This window comes from Mustela nivalis (assembly GCF_964662115.1).
Source record: "Mustela nivalis genome assembly, chromosome: 8".
In the NCBI taxonomy this organism is placed as follows: Eukaryota; Metazoa; Chordata; class Mammalia; order Carnivora; family Mustelidae; genus Mustela; species Mustela nivalis.
In genome coordinates this window covers 49,828,130-49,841,636 of record NC_139027.1, presented here as the reverse complement: position 1 = coordinate 49,841,636, position 13,507 = coordinate 49,828,130, and the positions used below count along the sequence as shown (strand labels likewise).

The window sequence follows — 13,507 nt, the reverse complement described above, 5'->3', positions numbered from 1 at the left end:
TTTTTTTAAATAAATACTGAAAATTTTTAATATTTGTCACTTCACAAAACATCTTTTGTTGACATTCTACAAATGATACCATCCAATAATGTTCCAATACTTTCTTCTTGTGAAGACAGTTTATATATCTGTAAAGATAGAAGACAAATTATGGCATGCTAATATATTCATGCACTACTCATTTTCATCATACAAACATGTATAAGTGAAATTTTTATTCATCTACTGGGATAATGGCATGAAATCACAAATCACAAATGTAATTAAAATATGCAAAGTAGATGGCAACTCATCATTTAAGTCAAAAGTTCCCTTTAAATTGCAGTTATGGTGATTAACCCTATAAACACAGAAACCAAATTTGTACCAATTTTAGAAGTGTACATGTAGACATTAAAGATCAGGCTCACACAGGGGAGCCTGGGTAGCTCAGGTCATGATCCCAGGGTCCTGAAATCAACCCCTACATCTGCATCTGCATAGGACTTCCTGCTCAGCTGGGAGTCTGCTTCTCCTTCTGCCCCTCTCCCTTCCCCTGCTTGAGCTCCCTCTCTTGCTCTGTGCTCTCTCAAAATAAATAAAATATTAAAAAAAAAAAAGATCAAGCTTACACAGTGCATTTGAAATATAAAATATAGAATGTATTTATTCTTAGAGAATGCTTTTATCAACTAAATTTCTAACTATATTTTACATAAACCTGCACTTTCTAATTCTTAGCCTCTATAATTCAAGTAATTTTTAATTACATTAACCTTTAAAAAAAAAAGCATTGGTGATCAATAAGCAAACAGCATTGGTTTTACTTTTCCTCTTTTTTTTTTCTTAAAAGATTTTATTTATTTATTTGACAAAGATCACAATTAGGCAGAGAGCCCAATGCGGGGCTCAATCCCAGCACCCTGGGATCATGACCTGAGCTGAAGGCAGAAGCTTTAACCCGCTGAGCCACCCAGGCACCCCTCTTCATCACTCTTTCTAAAAATACAGATTTACAAACCTTTTTGACTTCTGTAATATTTGTTATGTCGGGAAGGTTTTTCAGAGAAATCTGATGACCTTCAACCTGAGATATTAGGTCTTCTTGATTTATTTGTTTTTCTCCCTCTTCAATATAAACAATTAGAATTGAAGTGTCATTTGCTGAGATACCAAATTTTTTCAAAGCTTCTGAAATCTAAGGGGAAATAAAGGTAAGATAATATACTAGTAGTTTCTGTGTCTGAAACATTCCCCATCAGCCTCCTTCTCTGGCTGGGGGTTATTTTACATTTCCAAATGGTTCTCTCCACCTAGTGTTTCTCTTCAACAGCCCTTCCTAACACCCACCAGCTATGCCTCTAGCACACTCTCTGCTCACAGGTACACCTCCTTACTGCACAGGCAAGCCCATTCTTGGCATGGCACACAAACACCCCCTCCTTCTGATCCCCGATGAACCTCCAGCCACGCACGCCTACCTTCTAGCCAGCCTGGACGGTGCCGGTCCTATCATTTCACACTTTTCCTCCTTCTGTCTGGAGTGCCTCATCCTTCACCGTCCAGTGCACATGGCACTCCCCGCTGCAGCCCACTCCTTACAGGAGTTGCTTCCTTGTTGTTCCCATAGGTTTGACTTATTATTCCCAATATATCATTTGTCTTAGAGCAGCTGGATTTCTGTCATTTCCCTGCCTTCCTCAGGAGCATATTTCCTTCTCCTGCCCTGGAACTGTAGCCAAAAGAGGGACCAGCCCAACAGATGCTTACTGAATTGAATAGTTTCTCAAGTTATTTCAAATGATCTCAAAGAAATAATAATTATCTGGAAATGTTTTTCTCCAGGTACCAAGAAGTTAATTCTATTACCCTGCACTTTATAATTTTATAAAATTTCAAACATTATTTGAAATTATGCTGCAGCATTCCCAATTATCCTCTGGATGCTATTATTACCTGGTTGTGTTATTAACAGTAGTAGTAATACTCAAACTTCATCAGCAAAATTTTCAGGGTTTTTTTGTTATTTTTTTAATGTGCCACATATGGAATGTCTTTAGCTCAGTAACTTACCATCAGTACCCCAAACCACAAACTTCCTGTGCCCCGGAGGTGTGAGAGCACCCGTGTTAAGGGCTGTTAACCGGAGGACTTCTGGATATGGAAAAGACATGGATTCTATCCTCAAGTTTATAGGGAGAGTAGATGTGCGCGATGACACACAAATATCTATGCTTAATGTTTTACCATTTAAATGTATATATCATTTAAGGGGATCTTCCTGCTCCTTTTATCTGATAAGGACAGATAAAACTGTCCTCATTTCATGTAGCTTAACTTCTGTTTACTCATATCTGAAATGACTAAGCTTATTTGTCTAGTAAGAGGCAGTGCTAAACCTCAATTCTGTCCAGAACTCTTAACTATTATTTTGCTTTGTTACCAACAACAGGTGTACAGGAATTCAGCCTCCAACCCAACACTAGGGAACACATGGTATATCATGACAAGGTCAACAGAAATAAATTAAGTGAAATCCATATTAATTACATTGTTATTTGGGGAAAGGTTGAAAATAATTTCAGTTGGTAGAGTTCTTGTCTTCATTTTTCCCAGTTTGTAGAGATGAACTGCTTTGTTTGCTGCCACAAGTATCTGAAATGGATCGACAATCTACCAAAGAGGACAGAAAGAATTACACATGGAGCATCTGGAGCGCCCTGGAGATGCATGCCTTAGCTTTTGGTAACTTCGATGTCAGGCTATTTTACTTCATCACAATTTCTGTGGACTACATTTTCAAAATTGCTGGGTGTTCAGAAAATCATAGAATTTTAAAAGCCGCAGGAAACTTAAGTAGTGAAAAAATTTTAAATAACATTTGTTCAGAATATCATGGGAAAAGCCATATTCTAAACATTTTACGTGTGATATTTTAATCCTTAAAACTACCCTATGAAATCAGTATTATTATTCATGTGCAGTGGATAAGGAAACCAAAGCAAAGAGTGTCTGGGTTTGAATCCCAGCTCTGTCACTCAACCACTGAGGGGACCTGGGCAAATTCCTGTTTTATCTGTTAGATGCAGATAGTCATAGTATTTATTTCATAAGGTTGTTGTGAAGACTGAGCTGGTATATGGAAAGGAACAGAGTAAGCATACTCCAAAGGTTGGCCACCACCTGCTCAAAGTTGTAATGGCAGAGCTGGGATTAAATTCTGCTGCTGTGTTTCCACAGTGTGGCCTCTTAACCACTATACCTGCCTCCTGTGCAGAGATCCCCCCCCCCCCAATAACAGCTTTTTAAAATTTTTATTTATTTTTTAAATTCTTTCTTTAAATTCAATTTAGTTTACATATAGTATTAGTTTCAGGGGTAGAATTCAGGGATTCATCACTTACATATAACACCCAGTGCTCATTACCTCAAATGCCCATCACCTAGTTACCCCATCCCTACACCCTCCTCCCCTCCAGCAACCCTGTTTGTTTTCTAGAGTTCAACATCTTATCGTTTGCCTCCCTCTCTATTTTCATCATTATTTTTCCTTCCCTTCCCCTATATTCACGTTTTCTTACATTCTCCATGAGTGAAATCATACGGTATTCATCTTCCTCTGACAGAATTCTTTCGCTTACCAGAATACCCTCTAGTTCCACCCATGTTGCTGCAAATGGCAAGAGTTCATTCTTTTTTTGATGGCTAAGTACTATTCCATTGTATATATATATACCACATCTTCTTTATCTGTCAATGGACATCTGGGCTCTTTTAATATTTCGGCTATTGTGGACACTGCTGCTATAAACATTTGGATGCATGTGCCCTTCAAATCCTGTGCAGAGATTTTTTTCTAGTTCAGACGAGAAGAGGAAGATCCAGGAATTTGCCATTAGATCAGAGCCTGACCACAACCTTTCTTTATCTCCTGGGGGAAGTTTCCAGCACTTAGGCTTCTATTCACTGTTAAATTCAAGGCTGGCCCAGTCTGACTCCAAAGCCTGCACGAGAACTCTTTACCCAAAGGTGACAGTTTTAGGCTAACCCGTAACATCATGAAAAATTAACATACTCTTCAATGCCCTGTTAAAACTCAGCTAGTCTCACTTATACTCACCACCTTAGGGTTTATTAGTGAACCATCAATAGCACCGTCCATGGCCTTTTTTCTCAAGTCTCCAGCATTTTTTACATCTTTAAATAACAGAAGGGTCACCCTGCATTCGGGAAATAGGTCCAGCTGATGTGTTAACTGCATTTCATAGACAAGCAGGAGTCTATCTGCATAAAACCAAAAAGACCAAAAGACTTTGTTTAAAAAATGTTATAATTCACTAAAAAATAGCCTTGCTAACAAATAAAATAACTTAAATCATATGGCAGAACTGTTAAACTAGAAGAATCCATCCCAAAAGCACATTTGCATCCTCATGAGATGTCTTCCCACCCACGCTGACGTGTTTCTAGCTTCCTTTACCATTCTTCAGAAAGGATCAAGGTTACTGCCTGGTTCCCTTGTTGTACAGACAGGATCTGATGCATGGCTGAGGGGAAGCTTCTCTAATAGCCAAGTAGGAGCAGAATGTCAGGAATTTGTTAGACAAGAGGTTGCTGATGCTATTAGTAAAACCTCATGCCAACTTAACCTTTTTAGCTTCCTGGGCTTACCATTATATGTGATTTTAGCAGAACCTAGACACAAATATTAAGACAATTTTATTGAAGAAAGTATGACACCTGACTCAAAGATACTCATTTCATAATGACATCTGAGCAGAGAGGGTACAATCACTAAACAAAGAAAAAGAAAAAAGATCAATTACTGGCCCTTTCTTACACATAAGTTTAATAAGGAAATGACAAAGACATAAAAGAAACATAAAAGACAAGAACTTGACTAACCAGAAAGACAACCATATCTTGGAATTGATAAACAAAGTATTGCAAAAATATGACGTTTAAAACAATGTCAATCAGGGTGCCTAGGTGGCTCAGTGGGTTAAAGCCTCTTCCTTCAGCTCAGGTCATGATCCCAGGGTCCTGGGATCGAGCCCTGCATCAGGCTCTCTGCTCAGCAGGGAGCCTGCTTCCTCCTCTCTGTCTGCCTCTCTGCCTACTTGTGATCTCTGTCTGTCAAATAAATAAATAAAATCTAAAAAAAAAAAAAAACAATGTCAATCAAAGTCTTAGTGAGATATTTGGATGAGGCAATTTGATAGATTCATTTTATCCTTTTACTTGGTTCCATTTCTATGACACTTTTCAAAGAATAAACCAAAAACCTGAAAATTTATGTAAACTAGATGTCCCTCTCATCATCCTAATAGCAAAAAGTTGAAAAATTATCTAACTAATAACAGAATTTGTTGCAACTAAACAACCATATTAAAAACTATAGTCCCGAAAAGCAGTTAAGGATGTGTGAAAACAGCAATAAATAACATTGATTTAAAACATGTGCTTGAAAAACAAAACCTAAAATGTAGCATAAATAGTGGACTTCTCAAAAAAGTGCATAAAAATACTGAAAGGAAAATAAACCGAAAAGTTCTGACTTGGTGGAATGACATCTGAGTTTTTATTAGGAAAAAGCAGTATGTGTGGATCATATCTTGGCACACCGCAGTTCAATCTTTATAGTCATGGGAATGTCCAATGGGAGGAAAAAGATACAGAAAAAAAATAACGAATATATTCCCAATTTCCCAAAAAAGATGCACACAGAAGACAAAAACATGAAACACGCCAAAATATGGCCATCTCCGGTGGTAGGAATATTGGTCATTTTTACCTTCTATTTAAAAAAGATGTCCGTTCTGAATTTTCTACAGTGAGCACACAAAATAGGAATACATATAATCAGCAGGGAAAAAACCTCTTCGCTGTTTATGTTTTAACACTAGGGAAAAAAGGATCCCTGGCAAAGGTCAAAATAAATTCCCTCACTTAGGCCAGAAACTTGGAATCATCCCCGAACACCTACCCCATAGTTAATCCACAGTCCTGACGATTCTACCTCTTAGGTATCCCTCTGACCCGCCCACTTCTCGTCTACACCCACCGCCCCCAGCAACACCGCTCCTTCTTCTACGGCTGTGGCCTTCCCGGGGCTGTCGCCTCGCAGTTCCCGCCCTCCCACCAGCCAACCTCCGGCGGGCAGAAAGAGCGATCCCCTCAAAAAGTAAGCCACAGCGGGTCCTTCCGCTGCTCGTGCGATAAAGCCCCCAGCCCCGCCACTCCGAGCCGTCACTCCCTCTGCTCGCAGGCGCGCGGGGCCCACACTCTCTCGGCTGCCGCCGCCGCGGCCTCCCCGGCTTCCGGTGCCCGGGCTCCCCGCTCTGCGCCCCCGACCCGCAGAGCCCCGACTCCTTCTCTCCCACTTGCCATTAAGAGTCCATTTACCAGGGCGCCCAAAGCCCCGGGTCTGGTCCCTCTTAGACGCGCTTCTCCGCCCTTTCAGGACGTCAATGAGCGGGCCCTGCCGCCGCCGGGCTGCGTTCCCGGGGCTGGCCTTCCAACCCCGAGAGGACCCACACGCCCGCGCTTCCGGGCCTCCTGGAAAACCTTCCCCTTGGAAACAAAGCCCTCACATTCCGGAAGCCGGGCCGAGGCGGCGTCCGCCCCTCCCGACACGCTTCTTCCCCAGCCTGAGCTGTCAGCGGACGCGGAGTGACGGGAGCCCTGTCCGTCACTTCCGGCGACGGGGACGCTAAGGACCCAGGGACTGGACGCTGAGGTTTCAGTGCCGAGTCTCGGCCTTCTCTCCGACGTGTTGGGCGAGACGTAGGTTTCTTCCAGTGCAAAGCACTCCTTCGTCTCCGCTACAGTTCTCTGCGGGGTAGGCGGGACTCATTCCCTTCTTGCTGTCGGTGCGGTCGGTCATCTAGGGAGGGTCTCCTAGGGAGAGGGAATGGACAGATTTGCCTCCGGTACTTAAAAGATAGGTGGCAGGACACTGATGAAATGAACCTCTTCCTGCATCTAGCAGGCTCTGAAATTTCTCATCCGTAAGAGTGTATCAGCCTCCAAGAGAGGAAGTAATCCTCTCAACAGGTTGCAGAGCATTATTTTCCATGTTTATAGTTGGAGCTCTTCTTGGACAGCACTTTTCTTTAAACAGATACATTTACACAGGTAAATAATAAATATAGCTGTCGGGTAGGTGTGTGCTATGGAGAAAAAAAGATAGGAAAAGGGAGGAATGCCTGGCCGTGGGTATTACTATTTCAAATAGGATGGTTAAGATCTCACCAGAAAGTGACTGGAGGAGGTCTGGAAGCAAGCTGTATGATCTGGGAGAACAGCATTCCAGCCAACACAGAGTTCAAAGGCTCTGAAACACAAAGGCCTTCCCCTATTTAAGGGGTAGCAAAGAGTACCCTTTGGCTTGAATACGTGGGAATGTGTATGTGAAAAAGATATTCTGACCAAAGATTGGTATTCAGACTATATAAAGAACGCCCATAACTCAGTAAGAGAAAACAACCTAATTATGAATGGGTGACATATTTGAACACTTTATAAAAGATACATGAATCAGGCCAATAAACACATAAGATGCTCAACATCATAGCAGAGTAATGCAAATTTAAAACACAAGGAGCTGCCACACATTCACATAACTGAAATTTTAAAAACTGTTAATATAAGTGTTGTCAGACACAATCGGTATTGCTGGTTTGACTTTTATAAAATAGTACAACCACTTTAGAAAAGAGTGGCCATTTCTTAATAAACCAAACGTGTATTTACTGTACTCAGCAGTTTCATTCCTTGGCATTTACCAGGAAAAATGAAAACGTGTACATACAAAGGCCTGTACATGAATGTTCACGGCAGCTTTTAGTCTTACAGCAAAAGACTGGAAACAACCCAATGCCCAACAACATGTCAGTGATAAGCAAATTGTGGTAAATTCATACAATGGGATACAGCATTATTTTTATCATTAACAAAAAGGAATGAATTACTGATACTTGACAATACTTACAACATGGATGACTCACAAAACATACTCAGAAAAAAAACACTAGAATTTATTATCATATGATCCCTTTTCTATAAAACTCTAGGAATTAAAAATTTTTTTTAGAGTGACTAGAAAACAAAAGATTGCTAGGAATGGAGGAGTGAGAGGGGAGCCTGGAAGAAACCCCAAGGGAATCTTTGCCATGAAGCCAATGTTCTAGATCTTGATGTGGTGTTAGTTACATAGCCAGTAGGAATTTGTAAAAATTCATCATACTATGCACTTTAAAAATATATTTTATAGACAATAAATTATACCTCAATAAAGCTGATTAAAAAGACATTAAAAAAAAAGCAGCTCAGTTTTCAGCAGCATATTTGTAACCATCCACAGCTGGAAACCACCATAATGTTCATCAACTGAATGGATAAGCAAATCATATATCCATACAATGGACTACAACTTGGCAATAAAAAGGAACCAACTGTTGTCACATAGAATAACATGGATGAATCTCAAAATAATCACGCTCAATAAAAAAGGCCAGACATTAAAATAGTACATTTTGTATGATTCCACTTACATAAGACTACAGTGACACAAAGCAGATCAGCGGTTGCTTAGGTGGGGGCCTTGGGTGGAAAAAGGGAATTACAAAATAGCACAAGGAAATTTTGGGGGTAACAGGTATGTTCTGTCTTAATTGTGGCAATGGTTTCATGGTTGTATACATGCCAAAAGTATCAAATTGTACATTTAAAAACATACAATATATCATATCAATTATGTCTCAAACTTTTATCTAGTTTTTGGGAGGGAGGTGGGGAGGGGCAGAAGGAAAGGGAGAGAGGATGTTAAGCAGTCTGCGTGCGCAGCATGGAGCCTGGCTCGGGGTTTGATCTCATGACCCTGAGACATGATCTGAGCCAAAATCAAGAGTCACATGCTTAACTGACTGAGCCATGAGGGTGCCCCCTCAAATGTTATAAATCACAATGAGACAAAAATACACCAATATTAGAGTAGGTACAATTAAATTGAGGGTACTAAGTGCTAGTAAGGATGTGAGCACTGTTGATGGGGATGTAAAATAATTCAGCCATTTGGGAGACATTTGGCAGTTTCTTATAAAATTACATAACAGTTACCTCATAGCAGCAGTCTCACTCCAAGGGAAATAAACACCTATGTTCACAGAAAAACCTGTATACAAATGATTATAACAACTTTGTTTAAAAGTCAAAAACTGGAAGTGTCACCTGGAAGATGGATAAACAAACGGTGATATATATCCATACAACAGAATGCTAACTCAGCAACAAAAAGGGAATCGAATGTTGATCCCCTTCGGTGACATAGATGGATCTCAAAAGCATTATGCGAAATAAAAAAAATCACACCCATAAGGCTATATACTATGTGATTAAACTCATGACATTCTGAAAAAGGCAAGAATACAGACCAAAAACCGATCAGTGATTGCCAGTGTATGGGGTTGGTGGGAACAATTACTTACAAAATAACACGAGGAAAGTTTTGGGGGTGATGGCAAGGTTCTCAGTTGTGCTAGTCATTATAAAACAGTGCATTTGTTAAAACTCACTGAACTGTACACTAAAAATGGATGAATTTTACTGTTCCTAAAGTCATCTTGGTTGGGGTACCTGGATGGCTCAGTGGGTTAAAGTGTCTGCCTTTGGCTCAGGTCGTGATCCAAGGGTCCTGGGATGGAGCCCCGCATCGGGCTTTCTGCTTAGCGGGAAGCCTGCTTCCTTCTCTCTCTGCCTGCCTCTCTGCCTACTTGTGATCTCTGTCAAATAAATAAATAAATAAAATCTTCTAAAAAAAAAGTCATCTCGGGCACCTGGGTGGCTCTTTTTGGTTAAGTGTCTACCTTCAGCTCAGGTCATGATCTCAGGGTCCTGGGATCAAGCCCCTTGTTGGGCTCCCTGCTCAGCAGGGAACCTTCTTCTTCCTTTCCCTCTGCCAGCTCATGTGCACACATTCTTTATGTCAAATAAATAAAATCTTTAAAAAAAAGTCATCCCAGAGGCAAAGATAATCCCTTTACTACAGTTGCAGAGGAAGAGGTCACTATGCATCATAAAATGAGTTCAAAAGATCTGATTTGGAAGAGTGTTAAATGAGAACTATCACAAGAACATCAGCCTTGTTCTCTACAATATATAAACCTGCATAAACATGCATAACTGTTACCATCTGCTAAAGTGAGTCTAACCTTGGAAGTGTTATCTGAACAAATGGGTCAAAGAAGACACCGAGACTCCAAAAACTATTCCCAAGTCATGTGAAAATAACCCTGAGAATAAATGCCTACCCAAAAGTACAGCCTATACTGCTTGGTAAATTGTTACTTTGAATATATTACATTTCTGTATTCCTAAAGGTATAAACATTTGTAGGATCTCCATATCAGATCAGGAAGAGCTCTGGTATTTCCCACTTTCGTATACATGGTTAAACAATTAAAAACCTATGACTGGGATGTCTGGGTGGCTCAGTTGGTTAAGTGGCTGCCTTCGTCTCAGGTCATAATCCCAGCATCCTGTGATTGAGCCCCACCTCAGGCTCCTTGCGTGGCGGGGAGCCTGCTTCTCCCTCTGCCTCTGCCTGTGCTCACTCTCTGACAAATAAATAAATAAAATCTTAAAAACAAAAAAACCTATGACTGCCAAATGTATTAACAAATGCTTGAGTACCTTACCTAGGTCCTCTGGAAAGCAGAGCCTCATACAAGGGTTAAAATGCTAATGTTTTATTTGGGAAATGTGCAGACTAGTGACAGTGAGGGAAAAATGTGCAGACTAGTGACAGTGAAGCAAGGAAAGCTGCAAAGCAATGTGAGGTAATGGATTTCCTCATTAGCAGGGTCGTTTAGCAAGTGTCTGCTCAGTGGGCTAAGCTTTCTCTGGAAGGCTTGAAAGGAAAAACCTTTCCCCACAGTCCTCCACAGAAGGGAGCAAGGAGGGGGATGAATTTGCCTGCCAGGTGCCCTCCAGTCCTCTGTGTTTCACTAATCAAGGCTCCACACAGTGGGAGCTTCTTCCTCATTTCTGATCATCCCTTCGTTGGCAGTTCAGAAAGCCCGATCCTGTGCTGGCAGTAGAGCATCTCCTCCAGCTCTAACGTGGAGAAATGACAGAAGAGAGAGAGCTTGGTCTGGAGGCTGTAAGGGCCTTGATTAACCTGACCTTTAGTCGGCTCAGGGAGTACAGTAAGGTTTGCTGCCAAAGTGGAAAAGGCGACTGTGGGCCGGGTGACAGATGGTGCCTTTGGGAAGGAAGGGGGGAGTTGAGGGAATCTGAGACTGTGCTTGGAAGCTGCGATATAAATGAAATAAATACTAAATAGTGACACAAGTTACCTTGTAGGAAAAGGTATGAATCAATAGGGGGTAGAGTTGGGAAAGAAGGCTTTACTGAGATAGGCTTCAAGAATGGGAATGATTTGCTCTCAGAGACCACAGCGCCATTATAGCCAAGGGAACAACCTGGAAGATAAAGACATGTGACATAAATGTGTACGGCATAATTCTGTTAGAATTACATCAGAAAGGTGGTTCACACAGGTTCCTATATGGGGCTTCCCGCCACAGCAGGAGGGTTTGTGACTGACGTTACAAGACCAAATCGTGACTGAGGATACTCAAAGGCCTACACTTCTGTAGTAGTGTATAAAATGTATAAAAATCATGCTTGTTAGACTGAGGATAAATCCCAAACTCAATTTTATTGGCAGCAGATGCTCATTACACTGGCTGAACTGACCAAATATTGGCATCTCTATTTCTACCCAGAATGTCAAAAAAGGAATTTTTATGGTTTAAAAACTCAAAAGACAATGGGGAGAGATACCAAATGGTAGATGAGAGAGCAATAAAATGATCAAAGACAGCAACTGTCAGAATGGAGAAAATAAAACCTAAATGCGTGCAGCAAGGGGGAAGGAAACAAAAAGCGAACTGACAACATGATTACAAATCCACCATAGTTCAAGCAGGGCTTCCATCAGTTTTTAATGCCTCAATCTTAAGTACGAAAAGATGGGCAAAGGTTACCAGATATCCTAAGAACACCTCTAACTGGAGAGACAGGCATCAACAAACAAACAATTTAAAAAAAAAAGAAGGGAAACAGTTGATGCAGGGAACAGAAGAAACCTAAACATAGTTGGTAACTTTGGAGAAAAAAAAAGAATACATTCATTAAAAAACAAAAAAGTGGGTGCCCGGGTGGCTCAGTGGGTTAAGCCTCTGCCTTTGGCTCAGGTCATGGTCTCAGGGTCCTGGGATGAGCCCCACCCACATCGGGCTCTCTGCTCAGTGGGGAGCCTGCCTCTCTGCCTACTTGTGATCTCTCTCAGTCAAATAACTAATAAAATCTTTAAAAAATAAAAAAAAAATAGAAGAAAGGCAGAATAAATGCTGATACCTTAAAAAAAAGTATCAAAAAAAGTCATTCAGAAAATAATATATGGAAGGTAGAAAATAAAACTGAGGAAATTCTCCTGATCTTAAAAAAAAAAAGAGCAAAAAGGTTAAAAACTGAAAATAAGAGAAAAAATACATAATTAAAGTATATTTCAAAAAAAAAAATCCAATATTCAACTAATAGAGGATCCTGAAATAGAAGGGATAAAAACAGAAAATCTCCCAGGACTGATAGTCACAACTTGCCAGGCTGAAAGGGCTCACTAAGTATGCAGCATTACAAAAACAAAACAAAACAAAACAAAACAAAACAAAACAAAACAAAACACTTTTAAACATATCATGAAATTCCAGGATATTTGAGATAAAGAAGATCCTAAAGCCTTCTAGAGAAAAATCACAGGTCACAAATATAAGCTTGAGAATCACAATAGCACAGGGTTTCAGGAGCAACAACAAAATGTATGAATAAGTGGATTCAAAAGGGCCTACCTACAAGTCTACAGCCTAGCAAATTATCAGTGGAGTGAGAGATTAAACTATACCCATTTCACACATGCAAGTCTCAATGGAGCCTTGCATTGGGCTCAGAACTCAGCTTGGAGCCTGCTGAGGATTCATTCTCTTGCTCCCTCTGCCCCTCTCCACTCTCCCTCTCCAACAAACAAATATTTAGTGTTTGCCTTTGGGCAGTGATACCTGTGGGGCAGGAGGAGGGACTGTTCTTTTCCACTGTAATCTCAGTAGAACTATTTGAATTTTAAACTATTCCTACGTGTTTTTTAAATAAAAATGAAAACTTTAAAAAAGCTTAAAAGGCTACTGAAGACCTTTTAAAAAAATGGGAGTGGCTGGTCCCTTTAGCCAGAAGACTTTTAAGGAGTATGGTGCGAGTAGAAACCAGAACTCTAGTATGGTGAAGAATAAATGAAACATGAGAAAGCGAAAGCAGCCTCTTTTTTTGTTGTTTGTTTAGTTTTTTAACAAACCACGTTGACTGAAATGGGAAGGGGACAGAAGGGATTACAGGGTCACTATTTCTGAAGGCAGCAGTACTTCTAAGGAGGGCACTTCTGCTGGCAACGGCCTCCTTGGAAACCGCCTGC

At 40.6% G+C, this 13,507-nt stretch overlaps 1 protein-coding gene across 7 annotated transcripts; it reads right to left on the bottom strand.

Moving 5' to 3' along the window:
• On the bottom strand, positions 1-6,651 carry TPRKB (TP53RK binding protein). Of its 7 annotated transcripts, none has more exons than XM_082743976.1 (6): positions 6,385-6,578; positions 5,774-5,807; positions 4,100-4,263; positions 2,530-2,652; positions 1,001-1,177; positions 1-128 (listed from the first exon to the last, which is right to left on the bottom strand). In XM_082743976.1, the coding sequence occupies exons 3-6, from the start codon at positions 4,238-4,240 to the stop codon at positions 42-44; spliced, it is 528 nt and encodes a 175-aa protein (XP_082600102.1). In that variant the 5' UTR covers positions 4,241-4,263; positions 5,774-5,807; positions 6,385-6,578; the 3' UTR covers positions 1-41. The 7 variants fall into 7 exon arrangements, with proteins under 7 accessions (XP_082600102.1, XP_082600103.1, XP_082600101.1 ...); XM_082743977.1 differs by lacking the exon at positions 6,385-6,578 and adding an exon at positions 6,130-6,305; XM_082743975.1 differs by lacking the exon at positions 5,774-5,807 and having other exon boundaries at positions 6,367-6,651.
• Between the last annotated feature and the right edge of the window lie 6,856 nt (positions 6,652-13,507).